Raw genomic sequence first — 26729 nt, 5'->3', positions numbered from 1 at the left:
ATGCCGTCGAAAGAATATGCAACTTACTGCCCAAGCCAATGCTCGATAAGTTTGGAGACAAGAGCTACGTCCATTTTTTTGTTATAGCTCGTGTGGTCTTTCGCTTGATTTTAATATGGAACAGGTACACGAAAATGAAATGATTTTGGGCTCTTTTTCCTTTTCCCCCCACCTGCAAATTTTTCTATTTGAAATTACTGTTCACTTTGTCCGATTGTCATGAAAATTAACATGCAGACTAATTAGGCCATAACAAACATATTTGGTCTTCATAATTAACCTTGTAAAACCACTCGTTAGACCATAAAACTCATGTTTGAGTGAGGTGGGGGGAAAAGGAAAAAGAGCCTGATTTTGACTCAAGTAGGTCGTGATTTCAAGTTTTTTCAGAAAAAAAATCAAATATTGTTCTTTTTATGTTCAGTTATTTTCCTTTGTAACTGTTTTAAAATTGTACGAAGTTTTGAAGTTACTTTATTAGTGAACATAAGCAACTTCACGAAAAGTTTGCACTTGGTGAGATAACGTAGTTGCCTTTGTACCTTAAGGTCAGGGGTTCGAGTCCCAGACAGATCTTCTTTTTTTTTCAGTCTTTATGAATTTGAAATTTTTCCGGGACTGTTTGTCTGCTATGTTTTGTCGGCTTAGTTGCCCTATCGAGGATTTTTTTGATGACAGCATTTTGATCGTAGATGCAAATGTTTTAAAGTTTACTCTTTTAATTTGTAAATTTAATATATTTCCTTGGTTTTCCTTTCGTTTTTTTGCCTAAAAACTTCGTCCGGCCTAAATTGTTTTGTCGGCTTAGTTATCTTATTCTAGGTCATTTCAAGAGTAAAACATTAAGGTAGTTTTTGTTGCAAGATTTTAAAATTTTAAGAATTAATTGTTCGAATATTTCCTTAATTAATCGAAGTTGTTTGTTCGACTGTTTTTCTGAAATTTTCTTTTCCAAAAAATATATTTTTTCGATTTTGTTATTTCTGTTTCATTACGATTTGCTAGCTTGGAATGCTGCACTTGCGGTGTATCGCAACTAATGCGAAGCTCTGGTTGGCCTTAAAGAGACCAGCGTTTTTTTTTGTTTTTCATTAAGTGGTTTTCTGAATTTAGTTTATTTTGAAGTTACAATTTTAAGTAAATTTTTGGAAAAGATGACATTTTACAATAAAAATTGTTTTTTTTTTCCATTGAAATGTTCTTCCCTGAGCTAATTCGTTGAAGAATGATTTAAAAGTGTTCGGGGTTAAAAGTATTTGCCTTCAAACGTAAGTATTTAACAAATAAAACAAAAAATAGGTTTCGGATTTTTTCTATTTTCAATTTACAAATGATTTCATTACTTGTTTTCTGAACATTTTAACACAGTTCAGTCAGGGTTAAAATTTTAATTGGTGACAGACCAAAATTTTTGTCTGCATAGTTTTTTAAATATTTGTTTATCTGCTTTAAAAAAATTTCGCTAAAACCTGCTAGATTTTGTCTATATGACTATTGAGCTCATGATCCTTTTTGCAATTGTCAGTTGGCTATGTTTCTCAAGGTTTTCATGTTTTGTTCGAAAACTTTTGATCTTCCGATAACCAGTTGAGTATTTTGTGTCCAAGGGTTAATGAACGAATTGGTTTTTCATTTATACAAATAATGTTGATTTTTTGTTTTCTCGAGGAAAAAGACTTAAAATTTGATCACGCTCAGTTTTCATTTTAGATTTTGTTTCAAGTTCAAAATTCAAATGCGGAAAGTATTCTGTTGGTTTGTGTGTAGAATGCATCCAGTCTGCAGCTGGCACTGGAGAGCCTCACTCTGGACAATTCTTCGATCGAGAGTCTGGACCTGAGGTTCGAGCTGCCTGGTTACGACGTGGAGATGCGGAAAGGGGGCAGTGACATGCCAGTGACTATCCACAACCTGGAACAGTATCTGGAGCTGCTGCTGCACTGGACTCTTCGGGAGGGAGTGGGGAAACAGATGGAGGCAGTCAGGGAGGGCTTCAATTCAGTCTGTCCCCTCCACCACCTGTCCAGTCTCTTCTTCCCCCACCAGTTGGACCAGCTGTTCTGTGGGGGCGTCGAACAGGACTCCGCCCACTGGACCCCTCAGAACATAGCAGACTGTGCCAAGTTCGACCATGGATACACGCGACACAGGTGAGTATGAGTGTGCATGATCGCCACTGTATGCTGTCTTTACACAAGCGCAGCGAAGTGTATTATTACGAACATTTTTTTTTCAACCTAAGTAATAAATAAAAGTGCTCATTAGTGGCACTTTTGGTATATTTCAATTTCATCATATTCAAGCGTATTTAAGCATAGGAAATTTAATAGCTTATAGTCCTGGTTTATTTAAGGCCAGTGTTACGTCCTGTTTGAAAACAACAGTTGTTATGAAATTGTATGGGATTTTTTAATTTTTGTTTTTTTTTGCGACCCTGTGGAAAATTTTTGAACTTTTCGCAAAAAGTCCATTTTTTTCGCAAAAAGTTCTCAAAACCTACTGAAACAATTTTTAAAACAATGGTGTCATTGGAAACACTGGCTGTATTCTATGTGCCTGCATGTTTTGCTAGTCTCTTTTCAGTTTACACCACATTCTACGGCTTTCGAAAGTTTCAGTAGGAGGATTTTTGATTTATTTGATTTTGAATTTGTTCATTTTCTTAAATAATAAATGCATAAATCTGAGATGAACGTTTAAACTAAACAACTAATCATTGGGATCTCCTTCTCAAGCGGCTATTCCCTAAATTCGGAAGAAAAAAGTTATGGCCTCAAATAAGCGCATTTTTTGACATTTTGGTTAATTTTTTTGACCTTCCTCAAAAAGTACCCTGCCAAATCTGAGAATAAGTGTTCAACCGGAAGAAAAAACGTAGTATGCAAATCTTCCCTGCGCAAGCAGCTATGCCCTGCGTTTTGAAAAATTATGGCCTTAGAAAACGTACAATTTTTGAAACTTTGCCCGTTTTTTGGAAACTTCTTTTTGTCTTCAAAAACTAACCCGCTGATGCTGAGGTTGATAATTCATTCAAACCAACGTCGTGCCTAGATTTTTCCTGTGTAATCTGGTTCGCCTTTTTTGTTTTGTAGAAAAACCGATATGGACATCGGAAAAATCCATCTTTTGAAGTTTTTTTACCGTATTTTTAAAGACATTTCATCACTGTTCTCGAAAGCTACTAGCTAAAGCCGATACTAAGGATTCAATCTAAAATTAGGGTGTGGAAATTTTTCTGCATACGAGACTATTCCTACCCATACTTTAGTAGAGAAAATTTTGTGAATTTAGGAAAAGCCAACTTTTTCAATTTTTGATCGTTTTTTGGAATCTTTTTCAATTTTTTTTTGAAAACTACACAGCCAAATCTGAGATAAAGAATTCAGTTGAAAGATTGATCTGTACTTTTTTCTTTAAATATGTAGCTAATCCACTACTTAAGCAGAAAAATCACTAGGGTTTTGTGTTAAGTCCATTTTTGTAACTTCGTTATCAGTACAAAATGTGATCAAATGATTAAAACATGTGAATCTAGCATAAACTGGGCAACTAGTTTTTCTTCCAAGCGTCCTTGGTGCGATTGCGAGGAAGTGGAAATCCTAATCAACCGGTAGGAGATCCAAATCCAGAACATTGAAATAGTTACAGTTTTTCGGTCGAGTTTTTCCTGCATCGCATTGGCAATTTGATAGGAACTGCTGCTGCTTTATTGGTGCCTATTGTTAGTAAAACTAGCAGCGGCCATGAAGCAGATGTGAGAACGTGTTACTCCCAAGTGCTGCAAAAAAGTTTCTCAAGGTGTCTTTTTAACGTTTTCCTTATTTCACTTCGTTTTGCCTGTTTAGAGATCTTTTTTGCATTTTTCTCGCTTGTGTTTGCGAAGCGCAGTTTCGCCTCTGTGTTGTAAATTCAAAACCTGCTCATTTCCTTAAACGGCGGCTTTCTTTGGCATCGTATGAGTAGATGATAGGTTTGCCTCAATAAATATATCAGCCAAATTCATGTTTTTGGCTGCCCTGTGGTTTAATTGTCAATATTGCACTGGCTGAACAACGCCCCGACCACTGAACATAGTCACAAAAAGTCACCTGGTTTCAGTGATATACCATACGAAAGCCATTTCAATTGTGATTTTAACTTGTGGAATTTTCAAGATAAGTTCGCAAATTAGGCTTGAACTTTTACTTTTTCACCTATTTTATGACACCAATTCCCAATGCAGCAATTCAACCTGAGCATGAGTAGAGACAAAAATTATATAATTTATGCTTCAAATAAGTTCAAATTGGCAATGAGCTTCAAATAATTAAGTTTTAATGAACGAAGTGACGACATTTATTGATGTCGTGTTTTTTTCTGCAAAATGTCTTCAAATCTGTTCGCGTTGTTTTAAATTTTGGCAGCTTGACATTCTCATTCTAATTCTTTTCACCAAATGAGAAGTAGGTAAGACCTTCAATAACAAAAGTTGGACTAGAGTCAAAAAGTCAGTGTTGATTATGTGATGACGATGATGTTGTGACTGTGTGTTGCTTTAGTGAGGCGGTGGAGTGGTTTCTCACTGCAATATGTTCCCTTTCTCCCCAGCAGAAGCGACTGTTCCTCCAGTTCATCACTGGAAGTCCCAAGCTACCAGTCGGAGGCAAGTCACAATTGACGTTACAACTTAATCCAGTTAAGAAACACCAGAATCGAGACTTTTACGCTTGCGCTTGGTTTGACTGTACGACCCTTCTAAATAGGGCCTTGCTGCACAATCGAAGCATAGTGTAATACTACGATGCAGCTTTTTCCAACCTAAGTCGCAAATAAAAGTGTTCATTAAATTGTTTGCTTATGCTATCGCTGTATTGCATGTATAAAATTGAGTTTTGATGGCGTGAATTCAATTTCGCTTTGGTAAAAACGAGTTTTGTGAAAATGGATAGGATTTGTTTTTTTGAGAGGCTTTGGAAATTTTTTGCGTTTTTCGTAGAAACCTTAGCTTTTTTCGAAAACTACTTCACCGATTTTTTGTTCAAAAAAATGTACCAATGAAAGGACCGGCTACGCCACTGTGTGCCTGCATATTACGCTAGTCTCTTAAAAAGATTGTTTGTTTTTTTTCTTAAAGTTTGTTCACACTCAATTTTGATTTTTCGCGGTTTGACTTTTGATTTTTTTAAGTTCAGTTTCTATTGTTAAAAGGAAGGCAAACTCCTTAATCGAACAGCAAAAGTGTAAAGGTCACGAAAAACCTGATCGACTTCTAGTTTCGGTTTAACCTTACCCCACTTTCTACGGTTTTAGGAGTTAGTGTTTATTCACGGGATATCCTCAGTCATCAGGATCTCCCCTGCATAAACAGTTGCGTTCTTATGTTTTTCCATTTTTCTTCAGACTTACCCTGAAAAATCTAGGAGTACAGTTTCAATCGAAAAAACGGGTTCTGGGTATTTTTGTGCATAAGCGTCTACGCCATAATTTTTAAAAAACTTTTTGACCGTTTTTCTGAAATTTTTAACTTTTCATAGACTGCTTTCCCCGAAAACTAGCCTCCTAAATGTGAGATTAAGTTTTCAATCGAAAGAAAAGTTTGTGGAGTTTTTTTCCTGCATAAGCGGCTACGCTCCTATTTTTGTAAATGGCTTCAAGAGAAAGCCATTTTGTGGCATGAAATTTTACTCCATGGCGGTCCACTACACCGCACAGGGCATTTCCCCTTCCTTATTTTCAAGTAAGTTATTGGGTTCAACTTTGCTCGCTTTTAAAAGGCTCAAATTTTGCGACTCATATATATTAACCTCAGTTAGAAATGTTTTCACGTTGAACTGAACGTCATTGCCATACTGGCAACTTTCGAAGTTTCACGACAGGTCATATGAGCTCGGCCCAAATTATTTTTTTGACTTTCACTATCCTTTCCGTTAGTCGTCTTTTTGTGTCTGGTGCACTATAAGGTTTTCACAAACTATCCATGATACTTTAATCATTTTTTGTCGCATTCCTATTATCACTCATTCGGTTTTACCTTCCTTTCATTAAAAATATCAAATAGGTATCCACAGATTTTGCTGGGTCACTGGTGTACTTCCAAGCGACCGTGCGATTAGCCAAAGAGCTAGAAAAAATTCTCTCTGATTTTTTTGATTTTGATATTTGAAATAGAAATTTAACTGATATTGACTAATAATGGCAGGTATTTTTTTCAAATAGATGTATACTCTCTTGAATCTGTTTTGAAGCAATAATTTGCACCTTTATTTCCTGTATACAGTTGAAGTAGCAAAATTTGAGGTTCATCTCAGAGTCTGACTGGGTTGTACAAGAATGATACAGTTCAAGTCGCTAGTTTTCAAAAATTGTTCGACTACCCTTTCAACTGTTCATACAAAAATTTTCCGAATACACTGTTTTTCATTTTCAATCATCAAGTTCCGAACGAAATCATGGTATCTTCTGAAAAGTTCTATTTTTGCAGTTCGTTGCATTTCTGAAACTTGAATCAGACTAGTTTCGTTTGAATAATGATATAATAAAAAAAACCATGCTGATTGATTGGGTTTTTGAAACTATTGAAGTAATTGAACAGATGCTAACAATGAAACGCGGGTCGCTTTGTGATAAAAGTATGTAAAAGTGAGATGATTGGAAATCATCTAGTCGCTGACGTGAGAGATACCCAGAGAAAAATAATCTTTTTTTCGACAATGGCAGTATCATCCATGTGCAACACCATGAGTCACTGATATTCGTTTCGAATCAAAATCTGCCCGTTAAATATCTCTTTGTTAGATCAAGTGGTAATCCACGCACACCATAAAGTTCCAATTTCAGAAATAAGTACCTGTGGTTTACTGTATCAAATGTTTTCTTCACATCATTAAAACAACTCGATAGGTTGTTGCCATTCACTTGAGCCTTTAAGTTATTTTGCAGAAGAGTCATCGCATCAGTTATACAGTCACCTTTACGAAAGCGAAATTGAATCTCAGTGCAAAGAAAACCTCTTCAAAAACTCAATTACTATTATATAATAGCCGTTCAAATTTTTCCAAGTGATCTGATCAAGAAATTGGGCTATAAGTATCACAGTTATTGTTCCGACTTTCGATACGAAAGTAACGGAATATTTGTGCTCGGGGTGGGTTTTTTTTTCTTCAGACAAATTTCGACTTATTAACTAGCCATTTTTGACGGTATTTTTTTATATCATTCGAAAGGTATTGTTGTCTTGAGCTTAAATTTGAAAAGATATTTTACCTGTGATAATTTTTCGTAAAGTTACGGGGGTTTAAAGATTGCCTTTTTGGCCAATTTGGGACAATTAACGCGCGATATATTTCGCGCTATTAACGCGTAAGCGGAGAGTTAATCCGTCTTAGAAATCGTTCCAAATTGGTTGAAAGAAGCTTATTTGCCATATTTGATTTGTTACAAGGAGTGAAATCTATCCTTTTGTACTTAATATGGCGTGTGGGGGGATGATTTTCATAAAAAAATTCAAATTTTAGAAAAAAAAAACTCATTTTTTATTTCTTAAATGTTATTACTGCTCCATAAACATTAAAAGGCGGTCGGAACATTCAGGGCTTCGCCCTGATACGAGCAGTCTTGTTAAATTTCCCATCTCTATAAAGTGCTACTACTATTTGCTGAGACTCTTTTGACCCGTGCTTTTAACCGTACTAACTGTGCTTGACTTATTTCTCATGCTCTAGGTATTAGTCCATCAAACATTGACTCTTGGCTGCTTTTGAATAACTACGTTTCGAATTTCGTTCTAAATACTGTTGGGATCTACGTTTTTTTTGCTTTGATGAATGGAAAACATACTTTTCTGCTGCCTGCTTATCCATATATTCTTCAGCACTCCCATTTACTTTTAAGCCTTACAAACTTTTTGAAAGCTCGAAGAAAACTCTTATGCTTAATTGGATAACTGAATTTGAAGAACTGTTTTTATTGTCAGTCGTGTAATTAATATCGGGTCTAGGACAACAAGCCGACGGGACTTCAAGCCGAAGGGACTTCAAGCCGAAATTAAAACTTTACAAGCACCCCAAAACGCTATTTTATCATCTGCAAAATGTTGCTTTTCTAAAATTTTGGCAAGTTTAGTCTATAATAAGCGTTATTCATGACAATGCACCACTTGTGATTCGCATCCGTTAATAATATCACCCGGTTTTTGAAATGCATAAATTATAAACATGAAAAATGCCTTCAACCATGTTTTACTTTTCAACTTTTCGGAACATCATTTGGAAGCTTAATTTATGTGCAAACGCCAATAACTAGTGAAGAAAGATCATGAAATTCAGAAATTCTTCTAAAAAGTTTTCAACTTGTTCATATTTCACGACTTTATAAGGAATTATTCGGCTTGAAGTCCCTAATTTTACAATTCGGCTTGAAGTCCCGTCGGCTTGATGTCCGGCACCCATTAATATCAACTGCCAGTGGAAAGTGTTCGAAAACTTCCCGACCTTGAAATGAAACAAAAATAATTTGCTCATTAATTGATCTGTTGTTGTCGCAGAGTTGGCTGTTTGTTGTTATCATCCATTCTCAAGAGATTAAAGAATATATATTTTTATTCCGACCACTGAAAGTGTGGAGGACATTTGTCCTTGGGTGTTAAATATTGGGTGCCGGACATCAAGCCGACGGGACTTCAAGCCGAATCTTAAAATTAGGGACTTCAAGCCGAATAGTTCCTTATAAATTCGTGAAATATGATTAATTTGAAAACTTTTTTGAAAAATTTCTGAATTTCATGATCTTTCTTCACTAGTTATTGGCGGTTTCATAAAATAAGCCGCCAAATGATGTTTCGGAAAGTTGAAAGTAAAACATGGTTGAAGACATTTTTCATGTTTATAATTTATGCATTTCAAAAACCGGCTGATGGTATTAACGGATGTCATGAACAACTGGAACCTGATCTAAACTACATTTTATGATTGGATAAATTAAATGTTTTACCAATGTAAAGTATTTAATATTAACCAATCATGATCCATCTAACTAACAACCCACTTATTTGTAAGTGCTGAAGTTACTTGTAATTTCAGCACCAGAGAGATTTGAATTTAACTTAGAAATTAGTTGGACTCTCCCGAGCACTTCAGCAGCCGCAATAAACCAGTATACCCTAGATCTATTGAGCCTAGCAGAGACTAGTTAAACAACCTGAGACTAGATAGTATAAGAGTAAGATTAGGATCGGTATTAGACTAAGAAGTTGCACGAATCTATCCGGCCGAAAATAAGATAGCGTGACGAGCAGACGGTGTACCCTATCCGAAATTACTCTATGAGTTACACTTCGGTCCTAACTCATCTGGTGCGACCATAAGTCTCGAACAAGACCTTAATAGATTAGAATTAACCAAAATAGATTAGAAATTAGACAAAAACATTTACAAAAATGTTATACGACAATAATTTAATCGAAATGTCTCTACGACTCAATAGATCAGAGCCAATATTCCGAACCATAACAGAACTACCCGGAATTGGAAGAAGACCTCGAACCAAAGACGACATACGACAAAGTAGAAACTTGCCGTATAGTTATATGATAGTTCGGCAAAAGCCAGAACAAACTTTTATATTTCGAATACTACTTGCAATGAATTTAGATTTCCATTTGCAAACATAAAACCTTGAAGTTACTCTTCAAAATCATTTCAGGCGCTAAACAAATTTATTAATATACAATAACGATTGATAAAAAGATCTAAGATCGTTTTCCTAAAACTCTGCAGTATTATACAAAACATGTTTGAAAAATATTTATTGGAAAATAAAAATAAAAATTAGTAGCATGACAATAAATGGTTAGTAATCATAAATCATCCTGTTGTTCCAGCTTCATCATCTAAAACATAACAGCAATCATAAACCCACTAATATCATCAAAACACTAAATCTTTCCTTTACACACATTTAAAATTTTATTAAAACTTAAATTCACTTAATTTTAAAACCAGATCATCAAGGCTTATCCTTGGATCTTAAATCATTTTCTACTTAATTAAATTTCAAATTTGATCATCAAGGCTTATCCTTGGATCAAACAGAACAACTTTGTTCTCCCCCACCCACTTAATTAGTGTCTAACGACCTCAAACGTCGATTCACTACCCAACCCTTTCTAAAGACCCAAGACTAATAGAAATTTTTAAACAAAACTAATCATTCAAATTAGGATAAACAGTGAAGAACTTCGGTTATTCATCCTTCACTTGACCCCCCCTCTTACCAGACCCAGGATAAATCTTAGACTTAGTAAGTTTAAAATAGTATCTAACGAACTACTCGCGTTCTAATTATACCTGAACCTTGTGGATCGATTTACTATTCTCCAACCCTTGAACACAATCACTACCCCTAAGTAAGATTAAGTAAGTTAACACCTTAACTTATACTAGCCACGAGAAAGTAAAAAATCATTCTTCGGAATCGATATACTTTTCACTCCAATCCTGAACAAATAGACCCAGGTTAAGCTAACCAAAAAATCGTAAGAACTAACAGTTTAAGAAAAATAGAAACCATTTAACAACCTTTTGCATCCGTCATTCTAAACCTTATGTCATTTAAAAACCTAGGAAATAAACAAACAATCGTTTTACACAATTGTGAAATAGATAACAAAAAATACGACCTTGTAATCACACCTCACACACAAACAGTTGGATACATTCGAACAAAACGACAAACACTAAAAAGAAAAATAATAACGAAACAAAGACAAATAACACGAAAAAGATTTTCAAAAAATCGAAACGCATTTTCAGAATCAGAAACCAACAGTTTAGACGAACTTTACAAACTAAAAGAATCAATAGATAAAAGAAGCCCAGAAAGCTTAGAAAGCCCAAGAAATAAAGAATTTCAACCACCAGACCTTGAAATAGATTTTTTAATTGATTCAGGAGCAGAATCAAACATAATAAACATCCCCACATGGAATGAAATAAAAACTTTACACCCAAAGTTAATACCTCTTGAAACCTCCAGTAAGTTAGCAACAGCACAAGGATCAACATTGATAAACTACGGAAAAATCCAATTATTTCTCCTCCCCACCAGAACAATGGAACAAAGCAAAATTTTAAATAAGCCATTTAAACAAATATTCCATATCACTGACATTAAATATAATATCATTGGAATACCATTTATTTCGAAGTATATACCAACAATTAATATACTAAATAGTAAAATATTAATCAAAGATAAATATACAAAAACAAAAGAAACATCCTTAACATTTTTTCAAAGATTAAATAAACAACCACCATTCTTTTCAAAATTCTACCCGATATTTAACAAACAAAGAAAACACCTAAAACCACTATCAGGAAATATCTATAATTTTTCAATCAAACAAGTTCACCAATATGATAAAGAACAAAACAAACAAAAATTTTATATGTCAGAATTTGAATTCAAACCTATTCATAAATTTTTCAAAATCACAATCTCATCCATAAAATATTTGAAAAATTCGAATTCCGATATCATTTCCTTACATGTCTATAATAACACACCTTACCAAGTAACATTACCTTTAGGACTTTTAGGATATTGTGAAACCAACGCCACAATATCACCAATACACGAAAAAGCCTATCGCGTAAATAATATACTCCAATTACTAGATATTTGCCAATCTACAATTCTTAATGAAGAATTATCTATAAATAATATAATAAGTAACGAAAACAGAAATACGGATTATTTCACAAAAACTCCATATTTCAAACCTACATTCAACATAAGTAACTACACAGAGGACCAACAGAAATTTTTAACAATGTTTAATTTCCAACATTCACAAATAACACAAGACGAATTCGAAAAATTAGCCAAACAGCTCATTAAATATTCATCAGTCTATGCAACATCAAAATTCGATGTTGGCAAAATCAGTTCATCACTACATCTCCCGTTAAAACCAGACGCAGTTTTCAAAAAACAGAGAGCAAGTAAAGTACCAATTCACTTACATGATAAAGTGAACAGATTACTCGATATTTTAGAACAATACAACATTATATCACCAGTAAACAAAGAAGAACAACCAAAAGGCAACACATTCATCAACCCTGTTATCATTCTAGCTAAAGGAGAATCATTAAAAATCGTTCTCGACGCTAGATACCTCAATTCACTCATAGATGAATCAAAATGTAATTGGCCCATTGAACCAATACAAGTTATTTTAACAAAAATAAACGGCAAATACTTTACAACCGCCGATATGAATAGTGCATACAATCAAATGCCACTAGATGAACAATCACGACGTTTAACACAATTTGTTATCGGAAACCAACAATATGAATTCAACCGCTTATTCTATGGAATATCCATAGGACCAGCAGCATTTTCAGCTTTTATGAGCAAAATTTTTAGACCACTAATACTCAAGAAAAACGCAATCACCTATTTAGACGATGTTTTTATGCAATCACAAACAAAAGACGAGATGTTCAATGTTTTAGAAAAATATCACCAAATACTTCAGAACGAAAATCTGAAGGCCGCCCCCGATAAATCACACTTTTTTTTGACAAGAGTTAAATTCTTAGGACATAATATAGAAAGAAAAACAATCACTCCATTGAAATCACGCATTGACGCTATTCAAAAACTTCAACCACCAACAAATAAAAAGAAAATCCAAGAATTTCTTGGAATGTTAAACTTTTTAAGTAAATATGTTTATAAAATGCAATTATATCTACGACCATTTTATAACATCCTTAGACAACAAAATAATTTTGAATGGAACACAGAACATCAAACACGATTTGAAGAAATAAAGAAACTTTTAACTGAACAAATTTCAAACACAATTCCAGACTCAAATCAACCATTTTATGCAATGTGCGATGCTTCGAACTTTGGCATCGGTGCAGCACTATTACAATCACATAATGGTACAAATAAAATGAACCTCATATCAGCAAATTCTCGACTATTCACTCAAGCAGAGCTACGACTCTCAACTCTAATGAGAGAATGCACAGCCATAATATATACACTGACAGAATATGAATTTCTGATACTTGGATCAAAACATCCAACAGTTCTATTCACAGACCATAAACCAATCATTTTTCTTTTTACACAAAAGTCTAATCCAAACCACCGAGTTTACAGATTTCAACTAATTCTAATGAAATTTCCAAACTTACATATAGTTTGGACTGCAGGAAAAAATCTTGCATTACCAGACACCTTAAGTCGAAATACACCACCTGAATTACTTACACGAAAAACAACAGTTGAAATACCCAAAAACATAAAATTCTACCTTGCAGAAAACGAAACATCACCCCGATTGGAATGCAAATATGCAGTAAAAACTGATATTGAACAATCACAAATAAATAATTTACAACATTTTCCACTTTATTTAGATTGTCAAAATAATCATTATGAAGTTGATCTACTTGGAACATCAACTTTCAAACCAATCCCATATTCTCAATGGATAAAAAATAACACCCAACAAAAACGAACAAAACAACACCCGCCTAAGAAAGACCATTTTCCACTAATTGAAAAAGAAGATTTAACTGATAAAATAAATTTATCAGGACCACAAACAAATGATTCAAAATACACAATAAATCAAGTTTTTGACCTCCATGACCCACTTGATACAATACCCTTATCTAAATTAGAAATCGAAAACATTTTTCTCCCCCCAACAGAAATAATTACAATTTCAACACTGAAACAATATCAAAATCTTGACCCGATAATTAGACAACTAAAATCATGGCACAAATATAAAACTAAACCCGTCAAGGCAGATACAACTATTTTAGGAAATAAAACACTCCTCCGATATTTTCGAAAATTCAATAATACAACAATTAACGAAAATACAGACCTTTTAGAGTATAACCTGAATGAATCTACAGTTCCGTGTCTCCCTTTAAGTATGATTCTTATAGCTTTTAATATTTCACATACACAAAATATTAAAGGACACTCTGGATCAGAAAAAACATATTCAAATTTTATACAAAATTTTTACTTCCCAAATGCACCAATTTGGATAAAAGTACTATGCAATGATTGTATAGTATGTCAACTAAATAAACCTTACCCAAATCAAAAACAAATAGCACAAAAACAAGATTTTAAAGGACAAAGCTTGTACTTTAACCATCGTATCTCATTTGATACTAAGGGACCAATTTCACCCTCATCCGAAGGAAACTCCTACATTATGGTAATTGTTGACGCATTTACACATTATGTAGCACTTAACCCAGTACCCCATTGTAACGCTTATTACGCTTACACAACACTCTATGAACACTGGATAGCAAAATTCGGACTACCAGAAATTTTAGTTACAGACAACGGTACAGAATTCATAAATAATGAAATTATCACACTATGTCATTTATATAACATTAAACACAAACCACGTACATCTCATGCACCTTGGACAAACGGCTTAGTCGAAGGTATGAACCGTTCATTACAAGAATATCTTAGATGTATCATCAACGGAAATGATACAAAATATACCGAATGGTCAGCAGATGTAAAATTATTTCCCTTAGCATATAATTCACAAATAACGACAACTTTAGGAATGTCACCATACGAAATGGTTTTTAACCAAAAGCCACGCAAACCAATAATGTTTACAGCAAATTCTCATAAAAACGCACAAGGTTATTGTCAACCAAATAAAGACTCAATTTGTTATAACCTACCTTTACATACACATGATGAAGATCATTTTCATCACCCACAAATTCTTAAACTAGCCTCCGGTACACACACCGAATGGATTCTAAATAGAGATAAAAAACACAATGAAATTTATCAAAAAATAACAAAAAAGTTATTACAAAGACAAAACATCAATGAACAAATCAATTCACGTTTTACACCAGCCTCCGATTTAAAAATTGGAACATTTGTTTTAATACCTAATTTTAATACTCAAAAAGGAATTTCTAAAAAATTACAACCCCTTCGAAAAGGACCATACCAAATAATTGCAAAACCCACTCATGTCACATATAAAATTACCGACTCAAACACAAAAGAAATCGTTCAACATCGAAACAACCTATTACCTTATTACCCAAAAGAATACGCACTCCGCGAATTAACTCAATTATATTCTTTCACAGGATTAAAAATCATTCAAAATGAACCACATCTGAAAAACACAGAACAAAATGATAACCCCACCGAAAATCAAAACACAAAACCAACCGCCACCAAAAACAATACACAAAACCATAAAGAATCTCCAAAACAAAGAAAAAATAGAAAAATGACAGAACAAATAATACCCCAAGAAGAAATAGACAAATCTGAACATAGAAAAACAACAAGACTCCGAAATCAACCACGTAAAAACTACAAAATGTTCATCCCCCAATCTAAAATATTAAAGAAAGTAGAATTTAAAAAGTAATTTTAAGATTTCATACTTCACAATCTTGAAACCTCCGTAACATTTTTCATTTCAATTTTTCAAAATAACATGCTCACAAGTACGCAATAATTCTAGTTCAAAATAGACCAATAGGATTCATCCAATCCGCCACTTTCTCTAACTCAAACTAAGATCAATTAGACGAATAATCTAGAACTCCAGGCACATCTCTAACTATAACTTTACGACCTCCAGGTCAAAAATAAGCAAACCACTCCAACTTGACAACTAAAATAAATATCACCATAATACCGTACCCCTCCCTTATCTAATAACCCAAAGATCAACAATATTTCCCCAACTCAGACCACGAATACCCCCAAAGCAAATTTGTTAACTTAGCCTAAAGTAACAAAATGAACATTTTAATTAGCCTAAAGTATAAAAATCTCACCATACCCCGGATCATTTGACAAACAAAAATAAAGAAAAAGACGACCTCCCAGTCACCATGAAAATTGCCCCCAACAATTTTTTACAAAACTCAACCCACTTGTCAAAAAAAATAATAAATAATTCGACCACACTAGAAAATCGCCTCAAACAGCAAAAAATATTCGACCAAGAGATCATTTCTTAAATGCTCTTCTCTCAAACAGTTGCTCAAATACTTATAAATTTTAAACATTTTTTTTCAATACTTGAAGCCTTTATAATATTTCTTTTTGATATACTTGAATCTTTTCTAATAATCTTAATCATTTTTTGTAACATTTTTTTAATTTTCTACACTATTCTCGAACTATTCCTCCAACTTTCCAAAACCCTTGAATATATCCACAGGTACGATTTTAACAACTTGTCTAAATGATACGAACAATTTTCAGTAGAACCGATATTTTTTTATTGTTTGTAATTTTCATAACATTTTTATCATCCCTCATTTTGACCATCTGTAAATGTATAAAGAAAGCAATCCTCACATTTGCCCTAGCAACAGTCCTTCTAATTCTTTTTTTGGAAGAATATTATAATAAACACAAAATTTCTCACTAAAGTAATAATTCAAAAAACCATCAAAAATTGCTACCCAACAGTCACAGCATCAGTCTTCACCGACATCATCCCAAGATAACCAAACACCACCTTCAACTACTCAAAATCCTCAAACGTCTACACGAATTTCTTTTCAAGACAATCCATACACTTTTGAAGAACGACATACTCGTTTATCAGAACCACTAGAACCAGTCCAACGACAAGCACCTTTAAGCGAACCAACATATAACCTATACCCAACACTACCACAAGAACTAAGTAGAATAAGAAATTCTAGTCAAAGCCAAAATACAGTCGAAATAAATAGACAAATTATACATCCTCGACGAAACAAAAATTTTCAAACTCCCCGAGTTCATTTTGATATACCTCAATCCCCATCACAAAACACTCCAGAAAACCCCATTGGTATATTACCAGAAACCCCTACGCTTCTTTCACAACGTAGCACCTCAAGCCTACCATCAGATTACTTAGGTTCAACACCAACATCTGAACAAATACGTGAAAATCCCTTTAACCCCCCAAACCAGGCATCGCGACTACCATATTGGACTACACATTCATTTACACAAGGTGAACCAAATTTAGTCAATGACCCCATAGATATTTCTACGGATACAACAACATCCTCATCACTACCAGAAACATTATCACTACCATCAACACCATCAATAAGCCAGTTTTCACCACCACCCTTTAACTTAAACTTTCCAAATAATCTCGACGCCAGATATCGAGAACAATCATCAATAAATATTCCTTTAAGACTAGATTGGAATACATTCACAGCACCTCCACCATTATTTGGACAACATCAAGAAAGTAACCGCCTTCATAACTAGGCACTTAATAGATTACAATATCGCCAAGATATTCACAACGATATCCGTGATCACAATATTCAAATACTCCAACAAAACAGTTTACAATTAAAGTTTGAAATCACAGTTAAGTTAAATAATATTACCCAACATCCCTACCCACTAAATCCACCTAACATAACAGCTCAATCACTACCACCACCGTTTATAACTACTGAAGTAATATACAAATACGACAGATATACCAAAAACACAATTGGCTACATTACATTTTATAATCCATACTCAGGATTATCATACACATGTATATTCTAAAATTATTAATTTTTCTCCAACTCCCTTTTCTAGTAATCTCAAATCAAAACATAAACCCTTCTCCTCGTACAGGACCACAAGATTTACTAGTAACACATTACGATTGTGAAGAAAATGAACAAAAAACACTACATAAATATGCAATAAATCAAGTATCACAATGTGAAACAGAACCACAAGCTATAGAAACCACAGATGTAATAGCAACACTCTATTCAAAAGCCCGAGCAACAACAGTTACAGGTTATAAATTCACAGCAACATTTTCCGAAAAGAAAGTACATTGTTCACAAGTCTCGAATGGAAACAAAAACCGACTTGACCATGAATCATTCTATCAAAGTAATATAGAACGTCTTTTACATCTCAATCCCGACGATTGTAAAAATGAATTACTAAGACTAAACATCACACAAAATAAAAACTCCCAACGAAAATTAGTTAATTTTCAAGTTTTTTCAGACTCTGTACATCAATCACAACTTGAAAGACACCAAGGACATATAAAACTAGACGAAAAATACCCGTATAACGGCGCACACGGACGATTAACCTATGACCTACACGATAAACATTGGATAACACACATTGGTATAAATGACCCATCAAACTGCAAAGCAAACACAAAAAATAAAGGATACCAAGAAATAATGTTTTTCGATTGGAAAATACAACTCGAAAAAATACAACTAACACGAGATTTATCAGATAATACAATGATCTATCAAGGAATCCGATTACCTTGTAAAAATGATCAAGGTTATTGCGACCCTACAACGAGAACACAAGCAACAATTGTTTGGTTCCCCGAAGATACATGTACAACATTTCAAGTAGCAAAAATACACGCTCGTATGATAAAATTTCACGAAAAATATTTTATACAATCAATTCCATATGAACAAGTCCATCCATCACGAAAACTAAGTTCTAATTTTAGAAACATAGACAATATAGAAAACAAATTGACACGTTTTCAAATATATCAAGAAACAGAACTTGCATGTAAATACAGGAATCCACTTCACAGAACACAATACTCTGAAATATTAGTTGAATACGAAAAAGGATTCGACATGACCACTGGAAAAATAAAAATCGACCCATATGCCACAGGTCATCCTTTAAACGAAGGAACATCCTATATACCAGTTAATTTTCAAAAAAGCAACGGACAACCTGGTGGACATCTAAAACCTCAGGACACCAGAAGCACACGCTTACAAGAATTATCACTAATGAATACTACATATTTCGGTAATATCCACTATGATATTCATTTAGATATGAAACTAGATTATACAATTAGCCGAATTTTTCAAGAAATGTCACTCTCCGAATTAGAAACACTACACCAATTATGCGAATTAGAAAGAACACAAATATTACAATCACTTGCATTAGCAGTATTAAAAATACCCTATGCAGGATACTTATTATCTGGAAATAGATCAAATTTTTTAGACTATGAAGGAAACATCTTATGGTTTTATACTTGTACTAAAAAAGTATCACCACTATACGTTTTTGAAGATAAACGATGTTATAAAAGAATCCCTATCTTTTATAAGAATAAAGTACATTTCGTGGATACACTTTCACGAAGAACCTATTTCTGGGATACCGCAGTCCCATGTGGATCAGAAAACAGCCACAATGTAGTACAACTAAACCCTGATGAAAATAAATATTATCTTCTCACTCCATATCCCACATTAATGCAATCACTCAAAAAATTTTCACCAGAAAGCATTCGCGCTATTGCTCGAAACCCAAATATAGACTTACAATCAATAGGAATCTATTCAAAATCAGATATTCAACATCACATTAGAACACAACAATTTCAAGAATTATTAACACAAATGGACACTATACAAAGACAATCAATAGACCAAAATTTACGCAAACTTGCAGAAACCGCAGGATTTGCCGATATCTACACGCAAGACTATAGCGGATATTTTAAAGACATTAAAGATTATATATATCTAAACGGTGAAAAATACCGTCCCCAAGATATATCACCAATTAACATTTTTAGCTTTGTTACACTCAAAAATGAGATCCTCGATTTTCTAGGATGGCCCTACTACATCTTAGAAAAATTGACTATTTTATACGCAATGTTTAACTTTATTGGATTTCTTTTCTCACTTTTAAAAGGAATCTACAACACATGTGCTATACACACACAAGTAAACAGACAAGCAAGTGTAGCACGCATACTATTTGCAGGATTTTTTGGAATCTTTTCTACATCTATAAACAAAATTCTTTTAGACGCACAAATAAAAGAATATAACACAAAAATAACAACACGACAAAATACATACGACGAAGAACATAACAATGTAGACATAACGCCAACGGCACCACAATTACCAGCCCTACCAAATAACCATCCATTATCCCTAGTCCCACGAAATTTTCGAAACTTAGCCATCACACATAATCCAAATTTTCGACTCACCACATCACAAAGTCCCATTCAACATATAATGACACACCAGTCACAAGATGATAATACTTATGAACAAATTATTGAACAACCCCATACCACCGCTTTTCAGTCTCAAAATAATCATTTTTTTTAGCCCACGATGAGCCGCCAACTTGGATCACTACACCGATCAAATTCCCACCCAACCAATCTTACCTCTCCAATCCCAATAATACCACTTTTTGCTTTTCCGCCACCCGATTTTCCATCTAGTAATGTAACATCAGGCATGAATTCCGACACTAATTCACACATCTCAGTTTTATACTCCATCTCACAGCTAAATAACCCGAATATTGAAACCCCCGATGAATTCGCCGACTCAGAACCATCCCCATCCAATAATTTTCATAACTCTTCTAATTTTTCTCAACCCCCTTTTCAACCCATATTATCCAATAACCCTGACCCAATTACTCCCACACCCTCTTATGCTTCCCAAGTTACCCCAACCTATTCCTCATACCATTCTGACCAATCATCTCATTCTCCAGACACCCCCCGAATCTCCCCAGAGCTAGATAATTTTATTACCCTTCAACAACAACCCTACCACCTTAATACCCCAACCATAAATCAAATCTCCTCCACAATAAATTCATCCAACCCCCCTACCCCTACACCCTCTTCAACTTATACTGAATCACTAGCACCATCATCCACATCAACTGAATCTTCACTCAACACTAATAGAGCTTACCGCACTTTTAAAAGAAAGTTCCCCAACCATCCTTTCCCAGCAAAAACAGGAACAGCCCGTGAATACATCAACCACCCCAAGCATACTAACACAAAAGAATTTTTAGCCATCACCTTACCCTCATTCCCACAATACACCTTAAACACCCCCCACGACACTAACGAAACACGCAACTTCGTAGATGAATACGTTTTAATGCCCACTCTCTCTTGGACCTCATATTATCATTTCACTAACCCTCTTTGCTTACCATTATCTAACACTCACATCGATATAGAGCGAAATACAGACATGCTATATCGACTCACTACACCACTAACACCTAGACAATTTACTTACGTTGGATATAAAAAATCACTAAAAACACACACTGCACCTAGAGCTAACGAATATACACTCGAATACTATGATCACAACATCATCAGAGCTAACCAAGATCAATTCTTAGACGACGATCGCTTCGCTAATCCACAAATTACCGAGAAATTTTTCATCAAGACACCATATACATTCACACTAAACATCTTCGACCGAAAGTTTGATCACATTATTTCAGAAGCACTAACAGACACACAAGCATACGAAAGTTTTAAAGAACGCTTCCAAATATTTTCACTAACCTTTCATTTCCTTGCACCACACGAAAGAGATTTACACTGCTCACACGATATTATGTTGCGCACTAAACAAACCCACACATATAGTTATTATCGTTTCATCCAAAATCACTTTGACCTACACACACCCTCTAGACAACCACACCATCGTTTTCAATTCATTAATTCCAAATACACTTCACCATTTTTCCTAAATTTCACATATTGTATTAAAGACACTAACCTCCATGGTATTCTTCGTAATTATGACCCCATAACCCAAATGTACATCTTCTGTCCCATTACCAAGACCTTCAACGCCGAAGAATCCCGACCCTTCCTTATCCCGCACGAGTTTGTACAACCCATAGAAATCCCAATTTTAGAATTCATCCACAACACTAAATTCAATCACAAATTATATAATCTAATCCAAAACACACCTTATGAGTTTGCAGTTGGCACTGAAGAACTAACCACTATCAAGGCACTTCAATTGCTTTGGCCACTGCTTCAAACTAAAAATATCATCCGCATCTTAGCTAAACTACTAACAACTTCAGAACTAATTCACGACATCTTCCCCCACGGTTTTTTCCCCGACGACTAACAGGTAAGTATGAATTAAATGAATATTACTAACTAATTAAAATATTAAAAAACTCACCATACTTTATTCATGTTTTCTTTAGATTTTTAGCCTTCATCCGACGATCACCTACAAAAACCACAAAAGACAAATAAAAATCGCAAATTTCATCAAACAGATTTCAAAAATTCTATTAATCTCTTACACTTATAAATTTATAAATTTAATACCAATGCAGTAAATTCAATTCTAAAATTTTCCCCCACAAGCAGTAAATCTAATTATGATGAAAATTTGTATCTTAATATTCCCCCATGACTAGCAGTAAATTTCTAAATTCTATGTAGTAAATTAAATAAATGCAAATGCAGTACTAACCTTTTGATATTTTCATTCATTCGCACAGAAATTCTATCCACACTCGCACAGCTCGCCCACGAAGAATTGTTTAAAATAATGAATTTCAGTTTCAAGTTTTCACACTCAACAACTCTAACATATAATAACATGTTTCAAACTTTCCTTTAACCCGGTTGGAAAGGAATCATATACTAAACAAAACTAACCAACGCAGCTTACTAAATACCACAAATCATAGAATAACAGCATGACTTAGAAAAAGAAACCAACGGTACCCAAACCGGATTAACCCAGTTTAAAACTGGATAATTTATTCTTTTGAAGACTATTATAAAGTCTAAGAAAGAAATAATAAAACACAAAAAAGTCGAAAGACAAACCCATACCACAAACAATTTGATTTTTGAAAAAAGGACACAACCAACAAAACATAAGTAAGACCACAACAAACTCAACATAAAACGTTGTCACATAACAGGACCCCTCACAAAAACCGCATGAAATCATACTCCCACTCCTGGCCTAACCCACCAGGAAGGACGTCCTGAGCATGCTCTATAGCCGGCCTAACCCACCGCGCTACATCCACGCTTTGTGACCACACCACTATTTTTAATAAGAGCTACTCAAGTGTGAGTAACTCTTCAAAATAACCGAACTAAAACAAAAAGCTTTTGTGAAAACAACTAACTAAAATCATTATTAAAAAATATTAAACTAATAAAAGTTTTATAAAATGTAAAATCACATGATGCAATATATAGATCAGAATACAACACCAAGGACGAACATCAAAAGACAAGACGACCCCACTACACTCGAGAGAGAATGACCAACTACAATCGATATGCCGCTCACAATCACAACTCAAAGGATTTAGAGTACGACTTGACCTCGCAGAAAAGGACTTCATTGAACTAGACCAATGACCACCTCGATGTTCAAGTATACGTACAGATCCGAGTAACCAGGCATCCCCTCCACGCACAATCTCCACGCCATTCCCAAACTAAATCAGACACAAAAGAAGTTCTCCACGAAGAACAGAAAAACCTGACATAGCAAACCATTCTGAAATCAGATTTGAGTTTGTTGCAAAGACTTAGTCGTTGTCACAAGAAGAACACAACGTCTTATGTCTCTAACTCCAACTTCCTGGAACTTCCCTAACAAAAGAGGAAACGGAAGAAAATTATGATGTTCGCCAAACACCAACGTCCATCATCCATCCTTCGAATTGCAGAAGAACTATTCTAAAAAACTCTGTAAAACCCGGATGGGTGGAACCTGATCTAAACTACATTTTATGATTGGATAAATTAAATGTTTTACCAATGTAAAGTATTTAATATTAACCAATCATGATCCATCTAACTAACAACCCACTTATTTGTAAGTGCTGAAGTTACTTGTAATTTCAGCACCAGAGAGATTTGAATTTAACTTAGAAATTAGTTGGACTCTCCCGAGCACTTCAGCAGCCGCAATAAACCAGTATACCCTAGATCTATTGAGCCTAGCAGAGACTAGTTAAACAACCTGAGACTAGATAGTATAAGAGTAAGATTAGGATCGGTATTAGACTAAGAAGTTGCACGAATCTATCCGGCCGAAAATAAGATAGCGTGACGAGCAGACGGTGTACCCTATCCGAAATTACTCTATGAGTTACACTTCGGTCCTAACTCACAACGCTTATAATGGACTAAAAATGCCTAAATTTTTGAAAAGCAACGTTTTTAGAGAAGAAAATCACTCCAATTTTGGCTCCAAAATGTCTGCAACTGCAAAATAAACAATTATTTTGGCGTCAAAACGTCTAAATTGAAAATTTTCTTGCTCAAAATCTTAAAAGTTTTTCTTAAGATTGTAAACGATCGCTGTTCAATTTTTGATTCCGCACTTAGTGGGTCTAGGACAACAAGCCGACGGGACTTCAAGCCGAAGGGATTTCAAGCCGAAATTAAAACTTTACAAGCTCCTCAAAACACTATTTTATCATCTGTAAAACGTTGTTTTTCAAAAATTTTGGCAAGTTTAGTCCATAATAAACGTTATTCATGACAATGCACCACTTGTGATTGGCATCCGTTAATAACATCAGCCCGTTTTTTGAAATCCATAAATCAAAAACATGAAAAATGCCTTCAACCATGTTTTACTTTTCAAATTTCCGAAGCCTCATTTGGAGGCTTAAATTTTGTGCACAACGCCAATAGCTTGTGAAGAAAGATTATGAAATTCAGAACTTCTTCAAAAAAATTTTCAAATTAATCATATTTCACGAGTTTATAGGAACTGTTCGGCTTGAACTCCCTAATTTTACGATTCGGCTTGAAGTCCCATCGGCTGGATGTCCGGAATCCGCACTTATTATGTTGTAATTTATTCAAACTTTCGGCACTGTTGAACAAAGTTTTCATTTTCGGCACTGTTGAACAAAGTTTTCATTTTCGGCACTGTTGAACAAAGTTTTCATTTTCGGCACTGTTGAACAAAGTTTTCATTTTCGGCACTGTTGTACTTCGGCACTGTTGTACTGCCCCTAATCAAAGTACTACAAATAATCTTGTATTGGGAATCCTTTGTTAGCAAAGTTTAATTTCAAGCGAGAAAAGCAAGAGAGTAGGTGTTTTAAAAGAAAGATTGTTTTTTTTTTGCTGCAGGAAAGCATGGTTCATAGCTTCGTTCCAAAGCTTTTGTCTTTCCTCTCATCTCACCACGTACAGCAAAGCAAAAGGCATGTTTTTGAAAAAGGAGTTTCGTTTAAGATTTTTTTGTACATGGTCGTACTTACTGTGCTACTTCCACAGCATCCGGGGCTATTCTCGTTTACTTTCAAAGCGCTTAAAAACATCGGACGGATTCCTATTTTGATATTTCCGTTCAAAGCTGTTAAGGTTGGATAACTTCTATCCTTCAAGCTGAGGGTGTCTTTGTTTCTAGAATGAATTTTGTCAAGTTATTAAGCAAATAGCTGAATGATAAGCATTGAAAAGTTAATAACGCATGAATATTGTGAGTGTGAGTTTTAGGATTCCGAAGTCTCAGCCCCCCACTGACAATAGTGCGCAAGGCAGCTGCGGCTCTGAGCGAGGGAGTGGTAGGGGGGACAGAGGATGATGTGCTGCCATCTGTGATGACTTGTGTGAACTACCTGAAGCTGCCCCAGTACTCCAGTGCCACAGTGATGCGACAGAGAATAGTGCAGGCCATCACGGAGGGACAGCACTCGTTCGACCTCTCCTGAACACCACCAGTTCAGTTCACTATCCATCCCTTGAGCCATCCCATGTAACGTCAGAGGACAAAAGAAAGGAAGCAGCAACAGAAAGGAACAACTCAACATGGTCTTGCATTCAACCGACAAAACATTTTTATTTTTTTTGAAACATCCATTCATAAATGATTTTGTCTCCTTCAAAAATGATAAAAACATGTTCAAATGCTTCATAAAATATCAAACTGTTATGCTGAAAAGCTGGATGGAATTATTTCGTAGTGAACCAGAAGTTAGATTTAAAAAAATTTGGCAGTTACTTGTTCATTTTGTCGCCGAATAACTAAATTGAATTGTAAATTTTATCCTTGTCTACTTTTGACTACAATCTACCCAGAAAAGAATAAGCCATAGTTGCTCCGACCACTCGAGATGTCTGTTATTGTTAATGTAATTCATATTATAGAGAAATGCAAACTTCACTATCCAACAAAAAACGTGTCGACTCAGATTTTCAAATTGTAAACAAATTGAAAAAATTACATCGTTTTTTACTCAGAAGCTGCAGTAGCTTGCTTTAAAAAACTGTTTTTGTTTCGCAGAGTATGCAGAAATATTTCACTTTAAGGAATACGTAAACATATTTCAAAGTTTCATTGCTTAACTAGCTGGATTAGAAACATTTAGAACATGCGCGAACAGATTCTATCTATTTGAAAAGTTGATATAATTAAACGTTTCATCGCAACAAGAGATATCTTGGGAAACCGAATTGATTCCAGCTCTGAATTCAATGCGATATATTTTATAGCCTAATTCATCAAAAATTTGCCTTAAAAATTTTTTTGCGAACCGATTCGCATAATTGAAATGCTAAAAGATTTTCAAAAGTTTATTGCCCAACATTTTGCTTGAGAAAAATTTAACTTTTTTTCTATATAGTTCAAATTTTGCTCAGTTGCTAGCTTTAAAAAAAACAGCTATTTAGCAAAACTATTCAAGTTGTATAAAGATTTAGTAATAGTTCAAAGTTTTTAGCTAAACAGCTTGAGTGGAAACTTAATATTTTGGAAATTTAGTTCTCGGTTCTAAAGTTTTTGACACATTTCACTGTAGCTGGCTTGGAAAAACCTACATTTTTGTCA

At 34.5% G+C, this 26729-nt stretch overlaps 1 protein-coding gene across 1 annotated transcript in view; it reads left to right on the top strand.

Annotated features, from left to right (window-relative positions):
* Nucleotides 1-25959, top strand: part of LOC134853223 (E3 ubiquitin-protein ligase TRIP12-like) — a 92598-nt gene extending 66639 nt beyond the window's left edge. Inside the window, exons 18-20 of the mRNA XM_063869184.1 lie at nucleotides 1768-2150; nucleotides 4539-4642; nucleotides 25400-25959. Of these exons, the coding sequence (XP_063725254.1) occupies nucleotides 1768-2150; nucleotides 4539-4642; nucleotides 25400-25614 (702 nt within the window). The 3' untranslated portion in view covers nucleotides 25615-25959. The remainder of the gene's footprint in view (nucleotides 1-1767; nucleotides 2151-4538; nucleotides 4643-25399) is intronic.
* Nucleotides 25960-26729: the final 770 nt, after the last annotated feature.

The sequence above is a fragment of the Symsagittifera roscoffensis genome, chromosome 8 (genome assembly GCF_963678635.1).
Source record: "Symsagittifera roscoffensis chromosome 8, txSymRosc1.1, whole genome shotgun sequence".
NCBI lineage: Eukaryota > Metazoa > Xenacoelomorpha > Acoela > Convolutidae > Symsagittifera > Symsagittifera roscoffensis.
This window is presented reverse-complemented; position numbering and strand designations above follow the sequence as displayed.